Source organism: Monodon monoceros, unplaced genomic scaffold (assembly GCF_005190385.1).
Source record: "Monodon monoceros isolate NGI ecotype Baffin Bay Population unplaced genomic scaffold, NGI_Narwhal_1 Super_Scaffold_18, whole genome shotgun sequence".
In the NCBI taxonomy this organism is placed as follows: Eukaryota; Metazoa; Chordata; class Mammalia; order Artiodactyla; family Monodontidae; genus Monodon; species Monodon monoceros.
The window spans coordinates 128,890,332-128,911,129 of NW_021703774.1; the positions used below are offsets into that span (position 1 = coordinate 128,890,332).

Genomic DNA, 20,798 nt, shown 5'->3' on the forward strand with positions numbered 1-20,798 from the left:
CAGCAACTCAATCTAGACACTTTTGGGTAAATTCAGGCCAATCGGTGATTTCTGTCAAGTTTAGAATGATTAGGTCCACTTCCAGTTCAAAACCACTTGCAGTTTCTCCCCTCTCCCTCTCTGGAGTTGGCTCCAATGTCAGGGGCACTGAGAGGACCACAGCTGGGCAGCAGTGGGTAAAGGGAGGCATAACGCTCCAGTCTCTCCTGCATCTTGTTCTCATGTTGCCAGAGATGCTACTGTCCCCATGGTCTCCTCTCTTGTCACAGACAATGCCTGGGGGTTGCTCTGTCTAGGGGCACCTTTGGCTGTTGGGAAGTCCCCAGTATGAGTGATTCACATGGAGGATGCCTCTTCCTCTCTCACTCCCGCGGGCCTGCTCGCAGGCATTTCTGTTGTGCATCCCTTGGCCTCACCAGGTGGCCTCTTGTGGATGGCACACAGGCCCACACTCCCAATGTCCATGTCTTCGTCAGGGCAACATAGGGTTGTCACTCTCAAATTGTGCCCCCCACTTCCCTCAGGACTTTCTTGTACTTATTTCCCGGCCTCCCCTCCCAACCTTTCAAAACAAATGGGGACACCAAATTCTCAATGCTACTTCTCTTTCTTCTAAAACTCTTTCTACCTTTCCCTTTCTAGAGCTTATATATCATTTTCTCCCTGGACAAGGGAAGAAAATGGTTGATCTCTTCAGAAAATTCATGAATTTGGACAAGGGCAGCTGTACTCCTTGAGTTTTATGTGTAAGAGACCAGGTCTCGGCTTCAGTCATGGGCTCTGTTCATAGCAATCAATTCACTTCTAGCTTAATTTACGGCTGTCTCTTTTTGAGGGGGAGGAGTGACAAACAACGGGTGGCCCCAGGGAGCAGAATGGAGCATGTGTCATTAATATTTCTGTGGCATCTCTGTTCGGATGCAGAGATTTTATTTTATTACCTTTCATTCAAATGAGATGATACCTACAAAAGAACCCCTTAGCACAGTTATTGGCACTTGGTTGTCATGAATGCAGGCCAACTTATAGAGATACCAGTCTGAGGTTTGCTCTCATTATTATAGTAGATCCAGAAATAAGGATGGTATTTTTGCTTCTTCCATCCCAAGAGGCTAGCAGAGACTCCATGATCTGAGTTCCCTTGCTTCAGAGAGACATTACCATTTTTTATGTTTCAAGGTCAAGGAACAGGCACCCAGGCACCTCCACCGAACTAATTTACTGGGAATACGGCCTCAATAAGATGGGTTAAGGCAGGAAGTTGAGGAGGTGGAAGACGCCAAAGTGACCTTTTTATAGAACCTGAGAAAGCAGGAGTAGAGAATGTTCTGTGACACTTGGGTCATGCGGGCAGAACCATTCAGAGGGAGGAATGTTGCCTGCGGTGCAGAGGGGGCTGGACTCTGGGCATCACAGCCTGAAGCCTCAGCTCAAGAGTCCCAGGCCCAGTGTGGGCTGGAGGCACCACTCTCTGAAGGGAAAACCAGGGCTTGGCCAATTAATCTCAGTAGAAGCAAGCCAGATACATCTCGGGGCAGGAGGCCCTTTCTTGTATTTTCTGGGTCATTAGATGGCAGGGAGTGGGGGTGAAGAACCTGATGACTTCTTTCCCCTGGGCAGAGGCAAATTCAGGCACACCATCTCTGCTCCATTTCTCTCAGCCCTTAAAATCCAACTGTCAACCTTTAATATGATCTTCTTTTGTTTAACAAGGACTTTTATCACCCTGTGAGAACCACCCCCCTGCCTTTTACAAATAAGGAGTACTGAGATTCTGAGATGTGATGGTTAAGGTGAATCAGGGTGTCAAAGTGTCAGAGGAGAAACTCAAACCCAGGCCTGCTGCACCAGGCATCAATGCATGACCTCTCAGCTCCGGACTCGACCCTGAGTCCAGATCCTGTGTATTTTCCATCCCTGGAGACCATGAGGGTCAGGTCCCCCGCGGGGGCAGTGAGCCACAGAGTGTGACTCTCTGACTTCCTCTTGCTGTGCCATTTGCAGATACCTGGGTTTCTGTGCCACGCTTGAGGATTCACCCAGACCTAACTTCATGGGAGTTTTGTAGGACTGATCCGTTGTGAGGACAAGACTCCTCTCACCTTGTGTAATGGATGTGGTTGTGTGTCCTCACGAGTGACACCTGAGTGGGTCATGCTCCCCACTCAGCCCACTCTAAACGGTGCTCGGGGTAACCAGTCGTTCCCTTGACAAGGTTTGTACTGACCACCCACTCTCAAAGGACAAGAATTGTCTAAAAAACTTAGCATACTCAAGTGGTGCTAAAATTATTCATATCTCTCTTTGATTATTTTGAAAGAGCTTAAGGGTTGTAAGCACCTACAAGTCCTAATTATGAGCACCTTTCAGGTATAAATATTCCACAGTATTAGTTGCTGGCACTTCTCTTCCTCTAAATAGACTTCACACCCCTTTTAGGGTTCAGAGGTGAGCCTTGTGGTTCACGATTGCTAGCTGGGTGACTTTCCTCTTTCTGTGACTTGTAATTTCTTCACTTTTTTTTTTTTTTTTCCGTACGCAGGTCTCTCACTGTTGTGGCCTCTCCCGTTGCGGAGCACAGCCTCCAGACACGCAGGCTCAGCGGCCATGGCTCACAGGCCCAGCCGCTCCGCGGCATGTGGGATCTTCCCAGACCCGGGCACGAACCCACGTCCCCTGCATCGGCAGGTGGACTCTCAATCACTGCGCCACCAGGGAAGCCCACTTTCTTCACTTTTTAAGTGGACTAATAGCATCTCCTTTGCTGGGTTACTGGGAGGATTAGTGATTAAGTGGGATGACCCAGTGACACAAGCCAAGCACCTACTCTCCTGCTGACTCAGGTTTCAGGCTGGGCATCTAATTGACGTAGGAATAAGTAAGGGCCCATATATCCATCATTTATGCTTTTGTGGGAATGAGACAGAGGCCCTGTGTACGTATGTTTACCAGTCTAGGAATGAGAGTAAACACAATGTGCTGGACTGGAGAGCACTATAAAGATCTAGGTAAGTGGTTTAAAATATGTAATTGGGATTTTAAAAATCAGGTTTTGGGGAAGAACATTTTGAAAACTAATTCACTTGCAATCAGTGCTTTGTGGGCATTGAGGTTTATCAGATCCTGGCTGTATTCTTGCTGCTGGTTCCTGCCTGGCTCAGTTCAAGCCCAGTGAAAGCCCAGTTGGGTGGAGATTGTAGGGAAGAAGCAGAGGCCTGAAGAGCTGTCTATACAGCAGCGGCTCTTGTCAGGGATGGTAACTACCCGCAAACCAGCGCCCTCCAGAATTCAGGGTGAGGAAAATATGTAGAGGATAAATGGCCAAGGAGACAAGTAAATCAAAGAAGAATTCCCCATCTCTCCTGTCGGGAGCCCAGTCAGCCATCTTCAGTGGAGGTTTGGGCTCCATCTTTCCCGCTGTCCCCTGGCAAACCTTTTAGAACTCATTATTCTAAGTGTTCGTTACAGCGTAGTGCTCTCTTAGAACGACTCGAGACCAGCATGGGCAGAATATCTGCTTTCATTGATCTGCACTTGAGAGTTACAGGAAGGGAAAGATGATTTAGTGCCTATTTTCAAAGAATGAAGGATCTTTTGTTCAGCTCTTGCCAAGGAGCAGACAAAGGAAGCGGGCTTCACCTGTAACAGGAGGGGTTCGTGTTAGACAGAAGGGAGATTTATCAGGCAGGGAGGATGGAGACACTCGAGTGAGTTATGGTATCTCCTTACCTGGAGATCTTCAAATTAAGATATACTTCTCTCTGACAGGAGCAGTCGGGGTTGATGGTGGGGGGGCAGGATTCCTTGCTGGAGGCAGGGAAATGGACTTTAGTGACCTTTGAAGGTTGAGTCCAGCCTTCTGAGGCTAGGATAAACTAAGATGGGAAAATTTATGGTTTTGACATCCATCCTGTGAATAAATCTGAGCCTCTGCTGGAGTTTAGGAGAAAGAAGACTCCAGGAGCCTGCTCTGGCTTGACCACTCTATCAGTCCAGATTCCAGCAAGAAGCAGACAGCATATTCAACGCAAGATCATTTGAGAGAGGTTTAATAAAGAGGCTATTGACAAAGGTTTGGGCAATAAGTAGAGAAATTACAAAGGACAGAGCAGTGCCCTCTTACCACCTCCTGACGAAGGGAATGAGGAGAGGGAGACGTTATCAGAACCCAAAAGGAGAAATGAGGGCCATTGTGAGAAGGGCTGTGACCTTCTGTTAAGGAATGGCACTGGCCAGCGGGGACCTGGGGAGAGAGCCAGGGAAATAAACGCCCTGACATCACTGTCCTGCCCCCCCCATCCCCCCCCCATCTGCTCTCTGGGCTTCCAATTGGCTGATCCCTGGACACCTGAGGTCGAGGAGGCCCATTAATGAGGTCGCGCAGTCTGCCTCCTGAGCAGACAGTACTTGGAGAGGGGTGAAGGGTAGACCAGGAGGGGCAAGGACAGCTGACTGACACATCCATCGCTGGTCCTGTCACACAACAAAGTGTCTTTTACGGGCCAAGCAGTGTTTTAGGCACTAGGAAGAGGGCAGCGGACCAGACACATCTGGAGCTAGCTGCCATTTAGAAGTGTGCCCCACCCCTAGGCCCCTGTATGCACTTTAAGGTCACACACAGGCAGCTGTTAATATAAGGAAAGTTACTGAAACTCTGTGCCTCAATATCCTCATCTGTAAAATGGGAATAACAGTTGCGTCCCCTTCACGGGGTTGGGTTATATGTGCGAGCGCATGTAAAGCCCTCGGAAAGGTGTATGGTATGAAGTAAGGGCTCTCCTGGTACGTGTTGCTGTTCTCACTATTGTTATGCTATGGCTGTTTATATCTTTTAGCCAGTGTCTTGAACTCTTTCTCTTCCTTGAATTCCTTCATTGTGCATCTCCTCCCTGGGCTCCCTCTCCGTTCTCCCTCTCCCTTGGGCATACCTGACCCCACATTACCTGGCACATGATGTCTCCCTGGTTCTTACAAGGCCAAGGTGCAATCATTTGGTTTGCATGTCTATTTCCTCTGCTAGATTCTGTGTTCCTCTAGGATGATCTCAGATACATGTCCTTCTCCAGCCCCGATTTCTGGCACAGGAGAGGAACTCAATAATGGTGGTCGAGTTTGTTTTGAATGACTTTGCACAACGAGATTTTTGTAGTTTTAGGAACCAGAGTGTGGCCCAGGCCAGTGTTCAGAATCCAGGATGGTAGAAGTGAAGGTAGCAGACGAGGTAGATGAAGCAATCTCAGGGCTCTAAGAATCCAGCTCCACTGCCCCATAGAGCCTGATTGGAAGCCCCTCCTCCCTGCCCTGGGACTGACTTCTATCCCAGGGGCATACATTCACAAGGGAAGAGGATGCCCACTGAACAGGGCGCTAAGAACAGAAAGAGTTTTATCTGAGTTTTCAACCAGAATTATTCATTTTGTTCTTAAGGTGGCAAGCTGGCTTTTTTTTTCTTTCTTTCTTTCTTTTTTTGTCAGCAGTGGGTGGCAAAGGAGACAGAGTTCTTTGCCACTGAGGTGGACTCTCCTTTGCCTCCACTGTCCCTGTCAGAGAAAAAAACCAGTTAGGGATGCAGTTGGTGGAGAACAGTTCCTGGGGCACCTTTCACTTTGCCCCAGTTATTTTGGCCACAGCTTCCAGAGTCAAGGCACAAACACAAGGTGAGTTCCTTGATCCATCCCGTAACAGTGTATGAGGCAGCCTTGGGACTGAATCCCATTGGGTCAACTTCCAAGGTCAAGAACAGGCTTCCAGTTTAGTGGTGGAACATGTTTATGCCACAGGGATGCAATCCACAAAATGGAGACTGTGAAAAACTCTTCAGGACAAATGGCCCAGTTTCTTCAGCGAATAATTGCAAGGAAAAGAAAAGAGAAGGGGACCCTTCTCTTTAAATATTTAAGACACATACAACTGCTTAGTGTAGGGACTTTATTTGGATCCTTATTTGGACAAATTATTTAAAATATCATAAGACACTTGGGAGTATTTGAACACTGATTGGTTATTTGATATTAAGGAATTATTATTAATATTTTGAGGTGTGATAATGGTATTGTGAATACATTTTACAAAAGTCTGTTTTTTTAGAGGTGTATTCTGAAATATTTATGGATGAAATATATGATATATGAGATTTGCTTCAAAATAATCTGGGGGTGGTCAAGAAGTGGATGGAGTATAGAGGGCCTAGGAGTTAATTGTAAGAGATGAATAGCAGGTACACGGGAGTTCATTAATCAATTCTGTCTATGTTGTACGTAATGGTATTCTTCCATAATAGAAAAAATTTTAAATGTGATAGAAATAAATGTACTGTTTGCTTGTTTACCAGGCTCCCTGAAATGAACTTGAAATTCAAACTGAATGCGCCAGATTGCAGCGCTATTTACAAGAGCCAGGACATGGAATCAACCTAAGTGTCCATCAACAGATGAATGTATAAAGAAGATGTGGCACATATACACAATGGAATATTACTCAGCCATAAAAAGGAATGAAATTGGGTCATTTGTAGAGATGTGGATGGACCTAGAGTCTGTCATACAGAGTGAAGTAAGCCAGAAAGAGAAAAACAAATATCATATATTAATGCATATGTGTGGAATCAAGAAAAATAGTACAGATGAACCTATTTGCAGGGCAGGAATAGAGACACAGATGTAGAAAACGGACATGTGGACACAGGGTTGGGGGGAAGTGGAGGGTGGGATGAACTGGGAGATTAGGATGGACATATATACACTACCATGTGTAAAGTAGATAGCTAGTGGGAATACGCTATAAAGCTCAGGAAGCTCAGCTCGGTGCTCTGTGACGACCTAGATGGGTGGGATGGCTGGGGGTGTGGCGGTGGGAGGGAGGTCCAAGAGGGAGGAGATATATGTATACACAGAGCTGATTCACTTGACTCTACAGCAGAAACTAACACAACATTGTAAAGCAATGTCATCCCAATTTAAAAAAAAAAAGTGAATATAGAATGGCCTTATATGTTTCAGAGATAAATGGAAACTTGTTCATTCCTCATAGGTCAAGGGAAGAACTATTTCTGTCCAGAAGCCAGTAAGACCCCTTCACGTTAGCCATTTTTTAAAAACAAAGAACTGGAACTTGAAGGGTTAAAAAGATGCCTAGCACCACTTCTCCTGACCAACTCCCCTGCCTGATGAGAATGGATTTCCCTGGCCATTCACACGGTTGAGGGAAACAGAAACCAGAGCCAGGTGGGCCTAGACTCTAGCTGGGTTCTATTCAATGTAGCCTAGTGCCTGATGCTTGGAACTGTGCTTCCCCACACCTTCTCATCCATAGTCATTGACCCATTTGGGCCTTTCTCTCCACTGAGACTCAGGGAGAGGTGTAGTCCCTTGTTTAATATCATATGGCCCACAAATGGTGAAAGTGGGACTCACACCAAAGTCCTCTAGTTTCAAGCCCAGGCTTCTGGACGCTACACAATATTGCCCTCCCCGTGTCAGGGCTCCTCTCCTTAGGATGCACCAACCCCAGGCTGCAAATAATAATAGTTGTTATGTGGTTGGTACTGTACTGGCTGCTCTCATGCATTAATTCATTTAAGCCTCTTAAATGATCTCATAAGGTAGATACTATCCTTATGCCCATTTCACAGGCAGGAGAACGGAGGCCCCTAGTGTTGCAGAACTAATAAAATGAGAAACCGAGATTTAAACCTGAGTGTGTCTGTCCTCAAACCTTCAACAATACCTTCTATGCTACTTCTTCCTACTTAGTGGAGGCAGGTGTTAGATGAAAGTTTTCTCAGAATTTTCAACCAAATAGAGACCTGGAAATGACAAGGAAGAAGACTTATGCCATCAGTGAGCTGAAAGAATGTCTTAGCTCTACAATTTTGCAATCACTTATTTTTTTAGTTACAGCATTCACATAGCATTTACAATGGGCCAGGCCACTGCTGGCCATTTTACAAATGTTAACTCATCAAATATTAACTCATCAAATACAGCAGCCTTGTGAGGTGGCCAGGTATTGTTGTTATTCTTCCCATCTTACCAATGGGGAAACTGAGGCACTCGCCAACACCACAGAGCTAACGAAATACAGAGCCAAGATTCAACCCTGGCAGTCTTACACCTGACCCTGTATTTGATCTCTACATTGCCTTCACCCCACTCGGTACCTACAAACAATCTGTCCTAGAGTATGTCAGTCAGTCAGAGTATGTTAGTGACTTTAACTCCAAGTCTTAACTCCAGATAATAGAGACCAAAGTTCTGCTACTGGCCAGAGTAATAACCGAAAGGTAGTAACTGATTCTAACTTGGACTCTAAGGTATGTATGGGAGAAATTGATCTATTCACCTGAGTCAGAAATATGTTTTGAGGACGGACTGTACCTTTTTGAAAGCTGCAATAATAAGAGAGAAAATATTAAATTTAATGGGATAAATCACATATAGCACTTAGCACATAAAAGAGGTCAATACACAGTAGCTATTAACACCCTTATTAACCTCTCTGATCTGTTCACTTGTCTTCCACTCCATCACAGGAGCCACAGCCCAGGCGTCCTTTCTCTGGTTGCTGCAGTATGTTCTCGTTGGCCTTCCCCATTCAGCCCACTTCCCACACTGCACCCCCACCCCCACCCCAACTAATCGGCAGTGGTGTTCTCCAGCCTTCCTTGAGAAGGGATTATCCTTCCTGGTCCTGTTGAACCACGTGACGTGCTCTGGCTGATGAAATGTGAGCGCAAGTGGTGTGTGTCAATTCCAGACGGAATTGTTAAAAGCCAGTGTGTGTCCTGCCATGCTCCTTCTCCCCCATGTGACATCCAGCAACAGTCCAGATGGTAGCTGCTTTTCACCTTGGTCCTGGAATGAGGAGATTCTATACAGAAGTCCCAGCAACCCTTGTCAGACAAGCAAAATAAGATGTAAACTTTGTTTGTTGTAAGCTGCTGCACTTTTGGACCTGTTTGTGTCACAGCATAGATCTAGCCTAATCTGACTGATACATGTTTTATGATGCTCTTAGGGGGTAGGACAAAGATCTCTAATATGCTGGCAAGGCCCTGCAATATTGTGACCTAAACATGAAGCTTCATCTTGTACCATACTTCCTCTCTTTTTCTCCTCTTCATCCAAACAGGCCTTCTTTCAACCCCCTCCTAGGGCTACTACAGGCTCTTTGCACATGCTGCCCACACCTTTGCTTGGTTAATTTCTGTCTTACCAGTCTCAATCGGCTTTCACAGCAATGTGTATGTATCCTTTATAGCACTTAACACAACGACATGCTTACCTTTGCTGCTGTTCGTTTGAATAGTGCTTATTTTTCTCCTAGGCTGTACACCTCCTAAGAATTGTTGCCCGGTCTTTACTTACTATCTCCAGCCCTTTGCATAGTCCCTGGTACATAATAGGTACTCAAAAAATATTTGTTGAATAAACAATTGAGTCAATATATTGTAGTGATTACAGGATGGAAGTTGGAGCCAGACTTCTTGGATTCAGATCCTACCCTGCCATGTATTTGTTGAATGACTTTGGGTAAATCAGCGAATCTCTCTCTGCCTCAATTTCTTCATCTGAACAAGGGGGATTAGAAATAGTAGCGATCCCACAGCATGCTTGTGAGGATTAAACGGATTAAGATATGTATTTATTTACTTGTCTTTGGTCTCCAAGCCCACCCTTCCGTATGCTGTTTTGTGGAGCTGGTAGCTTTCTCACGACATTTCCCAGACTCCTTTGCCAGATGGCTCCGGTTAGATCTAGCCAGTGAGAGACCCTGGCAGGAGCCTAGGAGTAGGAAGGAAAGCAAGAAGGGACTTCCTTCTGGGTTCAGTTCCTTCCCGCAACGTGACAGCTGCCAAGGACGGAGGCACGATCAGCCCCAGCTCCTTTCAATTCTCCCAGCACCAGTCAGGCTTTACTGCCTCAGAAGTGCTGATACCCTTGGCTGTGAACCCCTCGCCGGTCACCAGCTGCCCACGTCCTCTGAGAGGTCTGAGTACGAGCCATGTGGTGCCGCCGACCTTCACGGTAAAGATCCAAACATCATCTGTGGGAGGTCCCTCCTTGGAGCTCCTAGGTTCTAGTAACCCGACCTTTCACTTTTGTTTCCCTAACTTCAGGGGTGGTGGCTATACTTGTGCTGGAAAACCCTTTTCCTGGTGCCTGCCTGGGGCCCTAACTGATGGAATATCCAAAGCACTTAGAACAGTATCAGGCACACAGTAAGCACTCTGTGAGTGTGAAGTTTTGCATCTGCCTAAGTAGGTAAAAAAGCCAATATGGCCCATGAGAACCCTGTGAAGGGCACAAGGTGCCTGACATCCATCAAGGATAGTGCAAACGCCATGGTGCAGAAAGACCATCTGTCTTCCGCGGAAACTCCAATCCACACCCGTAACTGTCACTCAAACACTACCACCCAGGTATGACTTAAAGCAAATGATGACACAGCTTCCATAGCATTAGCAATTTTTTATTTTCCTTTTTTGTTGCATAGGAAATGCAGTACTTGCTTCCAGTAATTGTATTGTAATGTGAGAAGGTGGTAGCACTAATGGTTGAATACAAGAGTTAAACTAATCCACACCAGCTCAAAAAACCTGTGGAGATTTAGTTGAATAAGAATGGACGCCCACAGTGATTCTCAACCAATTACAAATTTTCACAGAACACAGTCAAACTAAAAGGGTATCTATGAGAGTCAATACAAGTATACTAGAGGCACAGGGGGCCCGGCTCATAAAAAACAAATGTCAAGCCAACTTATTAACACGGGGGTGTTTAGTGTCACAACAGCTCTCTCATCACTGGAAGTGTTTAATCCCCTCCCCGCACAATTTGAAATGAAAAAAAAACCGAGGTATCTTGAGCAGACAGATTTCTAAGGGTGGTGGGAAAAGCCCCCGGTGAACTATGTTCTGGTAAAAGGTCAGGGCAGTAGGGGAGGGGGTCGTGTATTTGCCTTTGAAAGTCTTCCTTAAGGACCTCCTAGAATCTGATAAAGCTCCAGCTCTGAGCCTAGCTAGTACCTCAGTGGTGATGCTACCAAATGCCTTTGCAGTGCAGAAAGGCAGTCGGAGACCAGGGAGAAAGGGCAGCTCTCTCAAGCCTCCATCCCAACGTAGCCAGTGGCCTTGTGGTCTTCGGTTGAGATGTTTGAAAAAAAAAAAGTGCTGAATTATAGACTATTACTAAAAAAAATTAAAAATTAAAAAAAATAAGAGTAACACAAATAGAATCAAAATGGGAAGAAAGCTTGTGTTATTTTAAGAAGCTGAGCATAAAAACAGCAGGAAAAATAGCCCCATTCATTGGACACCATTTGTCCTTGAAACCACCGTGGAGAGACACAAGTTCACATCGCACACGCTGGGGAGTATTTTCCACCCTCAAGGTGCTCTGGTTGGATTAGAGGTGGCACTTCCACCACATATGCTTGTGGTCCAGACATACTTCGGAAATTGTGTTTTTTTAATTAAATAGATTCAGGAGTCCACAAGTGGAAATTCATGATGCATGGCACACAGGCAAGGTCCTGACCCCCACGTGCTGCTGCCTCCCCCGTTACCATGCTCAAGGGCAGGTGGTCCCCCTTATCTTTCTGAGCATTTCTGGTATCTGCTCCCCATTTCCCCGGCCGCCTAATTTGATTATGTAACCCTTTGGGGCATAAAAGGCAGATCAGTGCTGGCTTAGGGAAAAAAGAAAAAAATGAGATGAAACATTTCATTTGGGAAGCAAGTCATTTCAAATTTAGACCAAAAAAAAAAAAAAGTTGTATTTTAAAAATCCCGTGTTAATAGCCAATTTCTTTTTCTTATGAATCGGGCCCAAAGTTTGTACAGAGTTTTATTTTTGAAGAAAATATTGCAACTGTGCATGAAACTAAATAGCCACGTGATCTCATAAAGATTTTTTTTTCGTTTTTTTTTTTTTTCTTTTAATATGAGGAAGTCTGGTGTGAAGACGGATCAAGCATGGGTACCTGGCTGAACATTGTCCATTAAGAAAACGCTTCAGGATCAGCAAAGCTTCAGTCGAGGGTGAAGGAAAATGTCCCTCATTTGGAAATGTCCTCGGTGTCTTCAGAGCAGAGTTCTTGAAATTCAAATGGTCGTTTTGAGACAAAAGTCTTGCCAGGGACTGACTTCTGAAATCAAACACCCATGCTTGTCCCCTAGGAAAAAGAAAACAAAAAACAAAAACGAAAACAAAAACACAAGTAATACTGAATTAAGTAAATGTATACCTCCAAAATACTGAAAACAGCCGAAATCAAGAAAAGACAGAATTTGCATTCTCAGTGAAATACCTTTAAACCTAGCTGACAAGAACCAAGTCAGAAAAAAAGACTAACATAATTTTGAGTAATATTCATACAGTTCACTAAGCATTATGGAATAGCATGCATTAATATTGTACGGTTATTTTACATCACCTATACCAGAAGGTCCTGACTGACAGACAGCGAAGGCTACCGGTGTAGAAAAATCTTACTTCAGAAGAGCAATATAATACAGATTTCACAGGCACTACATTTTAATATATCAGGTATTATGCTGGTTTTCTTATAATTCTTTCTGTCCTAAAGCTGGCATTATAACAATGACCAAAAAGGCAAGGATTGAAGTAAACGGAAAGTAGATACCAAAGTTGATATAGTTTTTCTTCAGATAGATTAGTGCATAGTTCTCATGCAGATAAACACTGCTATGCATTTACACTGTTGGAAAGCAGAGTGAATTGAGCCCAAGTTGTCACATTTGTGTAAATCATTTTGTCAGCCTGTAATAGCACCATGTAATGGATTTGCATTAAACATTAAATTGATTTCAGAATTGGTGACACAGTATTCACTACAGTTAAGTGCTATGGAATAGCTTCAATGTTACCTGCTATATATCAAAGCAATTTTCATCCCACTGCTTTTTTATTGGAAAAAATAAAAGGAAAACATACACGACACTAATTAGACGAATGCACAGCCTTGGACGTGGAGAAGGCAGAGCGGGTTTACTGTCAAACAGTAAATACATGCATTGACTTCAGGACGAGATTGGCCTTGGAAGCTGATTTGAATGAAAGCTGTGCTGGGGGGCAGTGCAGCTTTCTGAGACTGTCTTATGTCTTAGGACAGATCTCGGAGCATGGGTGGTGAGGTGCCACTGAAGCTCTCCGTACATTACCATGCCAGTTGTATTTTAAATTTGTTCTATGGAGGCCTGCTACCAGGAAAAAAAGAAAGAAAGAAAGAAAGAGAGAAAGAGAATGAGAGAGAGAGAGAGAGAGAGAGACCACCACCACTAGGGACAAACAGATATGATGCCAAGTACATTAAACGACATTCTTAGAAACTCCCTCCCCCCAAAAAAAACAATCACAAGGAAAAAAATTTTTTTCTTAATCCAGATTTCATAAATACTCTATGACACTGTAACTACAGAGTTCAAAGCCTATGAGGATAAGGGTTTGAAAAGTGAAAGACAAACTTTTTGAGATGGGTTTTGCATCTTCTGATGGGCTGCCTGAATACTGTGACTCTGGGAAGTCTGGGTTCCTTTACACTTCACCGGTCAGAGTATGAAGAATATAAGCTTTGGGAAGTGTGCCTTGGCTTGCCCGTAGCCCACGCCTGACTGTGGGGCAGGGAGGAGCTGTCATGCCAGGGTGTGAAGAAACAGAAAAGTTAGTTCAAACCTCAAAGGAAAGAAAAAGACTGTGGGATGGATAGAGTGGCATTGGAAAGAGGTCCTCTGCCCACGAATAATCAGACAAGGAGCGTTTTAGTGGCAAGGGGACAGGCCAGAAAAAAAAAAAAAAGTATAAAGAAAAATGATATGATTTAATGTTTGTGCCTCTGACTTCAGTTCCCAAAGAAGAAAATGGAGAGTTATTTGAGGGACTTATCTTTGCCAATATTGTTAATGCCATTTGACGGGAGAGAAAAAATTCAAATGGGTCTCAGAATCAAGGGCTGGGCCTCCAAACACGGATGGCCCTCAGTCTGTCAGTCTACACACCCCAGGTAGCAAAGTCTTCCTCAAAAATCTTCGCTTGACTTTGAGTCTAAAAAGGTTAAACACTCATATTGTTGGTGTTTCTTTTTTCCTGCTTGATCACAACTGAACTACAGTTTCCTGCTGCTTTCTGGACAATGAAACATGAACAAAAATATAACTTAGTGTGTTTAATACTTAACCCCTGTTCGTTATCACCCTAGACTGCCTCCCTAATGTTTTAAAGCCTTTAAAACATTTTTTTCCTGCAAATCTGTTCAGAGTTCCCTAATTTTAGCTTCATCAAACTTAATACAACAAAATACCTTCAAAAATACAGCATACCTGTAACGTCCATTTACAATGGTTTTTCAGTAGACCTATACTTCTCAAGCATAGGAATATGCTATACCATTGAGAGAGAGAAAAAATAACTGTATTTAAATACTTACAAAAAAAAAAAAAAGGAAACAGGAAAGTTTTAAACTTAAATCCAGTTCCCAAAGGGAGGGGGGGCAGGAAAGAAAGAAAAGCCATTCTATGAACGCTGCCTTTATAATGAACAATCAGAAATTTCACTAGGCTAATTTGACAGAAATTTTTCCTCATTTAAACAACATTACAAAAGTCCTGCATTATAAAATAGGGTAGAATAAATCAGTGTAATCAATAAAACTATACAACAATACAAATTACATATCTTCTGAGTGGGCAGTTAATCTCTCTCTTTGCAGTCATGACTACAACATGCTCACTAAAAACAACTAAAACTGCCCAAACTATTGCTTAGTTTGTTTTGTTTTAAAAAAAGGGTGCAATTTTATTGTATATACAACCAATTTACTGGTAATACCTTGGCTTATCGCAAGGTTCTGACAAAATGTTTGTCTAGGCTTTTTTCCCTTCACTGTGAAGCACTGAAAGCTGCTATTTTTTTTCTTTTTTTTTTTTTCTTTTTTCTTTTTTTAGTGCACATATGTCATAATAAAGTAATGCCCAGCTAAGTGCTATAGGGGAAGGCAAAGTATGCTGGCTGGCTAGAGGAAGTGACACCATATACTGACAATCACACCATACAACAGCGCCAAACGACTATTCAACCACTTATCAGACACATATGAAAATCCAAAATGTTTTATTTTATTTTTTTTTCCTTAAATAGAGATAACCAGTAAACAATTTTCAGAACTTGGAAGTTTAAAAACGTGCATATAAAAATGGGCATTATATACTTTGTATTGAATGTGGATTGACTGCAGTCTGCTAAGAAAAATGGGGTGTGGGAGCTGAAGAAAAGGGAAGTTGTCTTTTTTTTTTTTTTAAGGCTTGCTTGTGAAAGGAACAGTTGTAAAAACAAAATTGCTTGAAGCAGGGTCAGCTTAGTGCTTCACAGTTTGACTGCTTCTCTAAGAGGAGCCCTTCCTGCGCACGTGCATTCAAAAATCACAAATAAAGTACAAAGACAGACACCTAAAACACACTGCGTCAAGTGCAGCACCGACTTTGGTCAAATAAAAAAAATAAAAGAAAAATTAATCATAGCTAAGCTTTTCTACACGATATAAGCAGGTATTGCATATTTTCATATATCTGGGGGCGGGGAGGGGAATAAAGGAAGACTCCAAATAAATTGTAAAATGCAGCAACATCCAAAATACTGATATTCTAAGCATCTACAGATCTCAGAATAGCACTGCCACTGACCACAGAGGACAATAAAGACTACTCCTATCTGCGGAACAACTAACTCTCTATTTAGTTCTAGATGTTGAAACTGACAATGGCTGACATAAAAGTCACATTTACAAAAAGTGTCTCCAAATGCTTGACTAGGGAAAAACCCCTTTCAATAGAGGAGCATGTGCAACAATTCCACAAATAATCGCTATCCAGGGCAAGGCACATTGATATGGAATTTTTGTTTTCGTGCAAATTAAGGAAAAAAAACAAAACAAAACAACATTGTTTCGGGGGGGAAAGATGAGGAGCAAAGTGTCTTCCCAAGAATTTCAGTTACTTGATTGTATAGGACAGTAGTAGAACCCTTCTGAAGGGCTGAAAAACATAGTTTAAAGGCAAGTGCCTAGAGTAGGGATTACAATATTGTGTCTTAATGCACTCTACTTTATCCTACATTAGCTATATAAAAATTAGTTACTAACACTAAAACATGCAGAGACTTTCTCTGATCAGCAGGGCTTGCCAACCAGAACGTATATATATGTATAGTATAGGAAACCTTCTTGAAGTTGCATGGGAAGCAAAGGGGTGCTTCGCTGTCTGGTAGAAAAATCACTTGCACTTTTTTTTGTTATTTTTTTGTTTGTTTTTTGTGGTTTTTTTTTTTTTTTACATAAGATACAGGACATTTGGGGGTGCAAACTTTTTTTTTTCCCTAACAAGTACCCTTGATCTGAATGGGCACCAGCATTTGTGTCAGTATTGGTTTCATTATTATTATTAATATTATTTTCCCATAGCCCAGTTCAGGGGCGCAAAGGTCTTTAAAATTTCTGGACAATCTCTGGAACAATGAAGTGTCTGATAACTGATCAATCTTATGTTGCCTGATACATGTAAAAATTTTCAGAATTGGCATAATCCATTATAGTGACTTCTAGCTTATAAAATTAACAGATACCATGATTTCATTTTAGTTATGTGCTTTGATAACAGAAAATAATTAATTAGCATTTAATGTAGTTAACATATTGTGGTAAAAGCACCATTAGATTTGTTTTTTTGTTTTTTTTTTAAATTTTCCTTCAGTTTTTAAAGGGATACAAGTTTAACAATAAAAAACATAAAAAGCAAAAATAGCTCCCCTTTTTCTTGCAAGGCTGTTTTTTACCCCAATAATTTAGAGTCCTGGGGTGGAAGGACTTGAAAAACAAAAATAGAATTTTCAACAATCTCTATCTTACAAAGATATTTAGCTATCCAATGAAATTGCACTTTACTCAATTCAAAATTCGATTGTTTTGATTGATTCCTGTCAGTTTCTGTCAAAACAGACCATCTTCCCCATTTCCATGTGAATTTGTGTGTCATTGTTGAAATTGTTGAAAAAATGTTTTTTTTTTTTTTTTTTTTAATGTAAGTGCAGCATTTCAAAACTTTTAAAAAACTGAATAGTAGTAGTAGTAGTTTGCCATTTTCGGAATTATTCTGCAACGTGAGTGGATTCACTGTCCTTCCGGGCCATGTTATCTAGTTTACTGCTGACTGCTGAACCAAACCAAACTAAAAGAAAAAATAAAAAAGGAACATAACTGCGTTTTCTTTTTCCAATATGTTACAGAAAAACATTGCCCTTTGACTGTCCCGTAAGTTAGATATTGCAGATCTCAGCTACTACAAAAGACTTAGTTCTCCATGTGTCTCCTGACTGCTCAAGGAGGCTCACACCTGTGTGGGTAAATTCATGAAATACTGTGAAACAGCCGGGCTCCGTAAAGGAAGTGTGTCACAACGGGAAGTCAGTGAGCAAGGGTAGACCTTCTCCAGCCACATTGCCTAATGCTCACGCTACCACGGAAAACACTTCAAATGTTACAAAGCCCAACCATTTCCAGCACCATATGAGAAAATTACAACAGTCCCTAAAGTATTAAAAAAAAAAATCCCAAAAGGTTATGGCCTTTGCTGTTGGACCATAATGCTCGCTGTTTCCATGTACAAGTTGATTTGATTCTCCCCTTCCAGTGACAGTGAAGTTGTAACTGCGCTGGGTTGAGGATGCGTCCATGTTACAGAGTTGAGAAGGGGTCAGGTGGTCTGTCTGGTGGATGGTGGGACGCTGCGACTTTTATCCCAGGTACCAGGACTGGAAGACAAAAGGAAAAGTGCAATTAGAGGCACAATTTGGAAAATAACACATTTTAAAAGTTGCCCTTCCAACGGTGAAACCAAGATCTACGTTAGGGACGAAGAGGGGATTCACTGGGAAAAGTAAAGGAATGACAAACAGTAAATCTTGAGACACTGAAAGTGATCTCACTCTTCTGAAATTGAAATTCAATGCCTTTGTTGGGGTTTGCCAATGTTTTGAGTGTATCTTACAAAATAAAGTATTTATGTCCACTTGAAATACATATATGGGTTTTGCAGTCTGGAGAGGGCAGCTATAGGATGGCAGGAAGCTTCATCATCTGGTTTTTGATTGAACCCTCAGCACCTAGCACAGTGTCTGGAATAGAAGCTTCTCAACAAAGAAAAGTTGAATGAGTGGAGAATGGGCGAGAGGAGAGGTTCTGCGTCATGATGAGTGTCTTCTCTGATGAATTTCACAACGTCTCCTTTTCAATGAGATGTTATTGCCACATTCTTGTAACAGGCACAGATGATCAGCAGTGATATAAGAGTAAATGGAGCTATAGTAGAAAAAGTGCTGTACCAAGAATCCTGGGTGATTTAGGACAAGTCACAGCATCTCTCTTCTACTCAATTTCCTTAGATGTACATGAGGTAGATTTTATGATGTAAAATGCTCCTCTCAAGCTCAATCTTTCTAAGATAATGTTTTCAAAAATGACATAAAATAATCATGTGGTATCAAGATTTCATCCTATTAGCTACCGTGATGTCCAAAGGAAAAAAAATGAGGTCACCTGCATAGCCCTCGTTCACGCTTCCGTTCATTAGACATTTATTTAGACCCTTCCATATACCTGCTGGGCCCAGTTACCTTTTCCTTTCATAAATCCTTAGGTGATCAGCTTTGGGCAATAGTCTGATGAGACGTCACTCTATATGCTGGCACTTCTTCTATGTTAGCTAAACAAAGTGACCAATTATGGTCTAATATCAGAGTCAGTTTCACAAGTGAAATAAAGTATACGGCTTTTGACAACTTTTCTCCAGAAATACCCTACCAAATTCACCACATTTATCATTATTCACAGAAAAATCATCAACCTCTAGCAAAAGTGAATGCTTCCGAAATCTCTGAGTTGACAGCATCAGAAAGGGTTACATTTGGGTTGATTCAGTCAGATGAAGGCTCATCCGTGTCCAAGAGATTCAATTAGGTAAAGCAGGGACTCGTTTGATCCCAGGATAAATGGCGAAGTGATAGCTACATGGAGGTTGGGATAAGATTTCCTGGTCACACAAGCTACCTTTGATCTCCAGAGGACTTGAAAAAAACCTAAGCCTAAACCGAAAAACTACTCATCCTGTATACTTTTAGATGTTATTCTTTGACCACATGCTTTGAGGAACACAATAAAGCCTCTTGTGTACTGAAAGGAAATCATCCTGGCAAATACACACGGCCTAAATCGAACTGGACAAAAGAAAGAAGAAGGGGGAAGAGAGGCGCGGGGAGGCAGACTCCAAACTGTTATTTCTAGTGGGCCTCCCGGTTAGCTGACGTGGATCCTAGTTAGAGCCAAGTCCCCCTCTAACAAAAGTCTCAAACTTTGGGTGCGGCGAATAATGCTTACAATTTCTGTTCTCACACTTTCTAAGTCAGTTGTGAAATTCCAGACTTCTTAAATCTGACACTGTGTCGTAGTTCTCGAAGCAAGCACCTGGGACCCAGTGAGTCAGCAGAGGGAGCAGTTTTCCATACACAGTTTCTGGACACAACCTTGGTGCACTACAAAAATCTGCAGTGCCTCTACGCTTCTCTAAAAAAGCAAAGCAAAGGAAAAAAAAAGTTTCTTCACACATCTTACTATTCAGTGTGTGCCTTGCCGACAAGGTTACCCCAGAGCAGCTCTGTAATCCTTCACTGAAATAGGCTTTATTGATTGCTCTGGTCTATTGTTCTCTTTTCAAGTCCCCCAAGTTCAAGTTCATCCTGGTGTTACATCATGTCTGGTTGCTAAGAGCAACCAGACAGACCCAGACGTGACTATCATTAGCAAGAAACCCTCCGTTCTCCTCCCACCAACCTTCCAGTGGCTCTGACGTAGCAGGCTCACTGCAAACACATTGAAGTATTTATTCTGCCTAATTTATGACCTACACAGCAAGCAAGACCCCCACTCCAAAAACCAACACTGTTGTATATTTAATTAATCTGTCTTTCTCTGGCACTTGGGAAAGTTAGACAAAGGACTAATTATTGTGTTTCACTCTCCACACTTTTCTTTTGGGGGGTGAATATTTGCATGGGAAAGAAAACTACAGGCCCAGCCTTGGCCACCCCCCCCCCCCCCCTTTTTCTTTTTGCCCTATTGACATTTCATGAAATACTTTAGCTGCTTAAGGGAATTATAAAAAAAATGCGATGTGAATGTTACTCCTTCTGAGTTGGTATTCAGTAACACAAATCAACTCATGACATGTTTAAATTGAAATGCTAACCACACACTCTCAGAGTTACTTTAAAGGTTAGTTTTTAATCAATAGAGGTTGCTGACTCCTAGTTTTTGAGCTGCGCACTGCAGCTCTTGGGCTTTTGTCTAACGTTAAAGCTTTCAAACTTTTTTTTTCCTTGGGATGATTTTAGCAATGATTTGCAGACACAGAAGGCTATTGTGCTCTGACCAGCAACATGTCACCAGAGGAGCGAGTTGCCCTGGGGTGGGGTGTCAATATGGCTCCTGAAGGCCTGGGTTAGGGGTCTTTAAGAACCCGTGAAAAAAACTTAATTAACCCTTTCAGGCCCAAACCAAAACCTATTCTCAAACTTTTTCACTCCTATAATTTGACCATTAGTCCTTATTTCCACATTACACTAATCTTCATGACAATTAACCCGGCTACTTGGCCAAAGCTTTCCAGAATGGGAAGTCAGCCGGTTAGGGGAACCACACAGGGATTTTTTTTTTTTTTTTTTTTGGAATGAGGGCTC

General features: G+C 42.5%; 1 protein-coding gene and 1 pseudogene across 3 annotated transcripts in view; one reads left to right on the forward strand and one right to left on the reverse strand.

Annotated features, from left to right (window-relative positions):
- Positions 1 to 13,932, forward strand: part of LOC114897965 — a 115,146-nt pseudogene extending 101,214 nt beyond the window's left edge.
- The window catches only part of NFIA (nuclear factor I A), a 394,786-nt gene continuing 385,922 nt past the window's right edge, over positions 11,935 to 20,798 (reverse strand). For all 3 annotated transcript variants that reach the window (XM_029227546.1, XM_029227547.1, XM_029227549.1), the window contains one exon: positions 11,935 to 17,819. In XM_029227546.1, the coding sequence (XP_029083379.1) occupies positions 17,802 to 17,819 (18 nt within the window). In that variant the 3' untranslated portion in view covers positions 11,935 to 17,801. The remainder of the gene's footprint in view (positions 17,820 to 20,798) is intronic.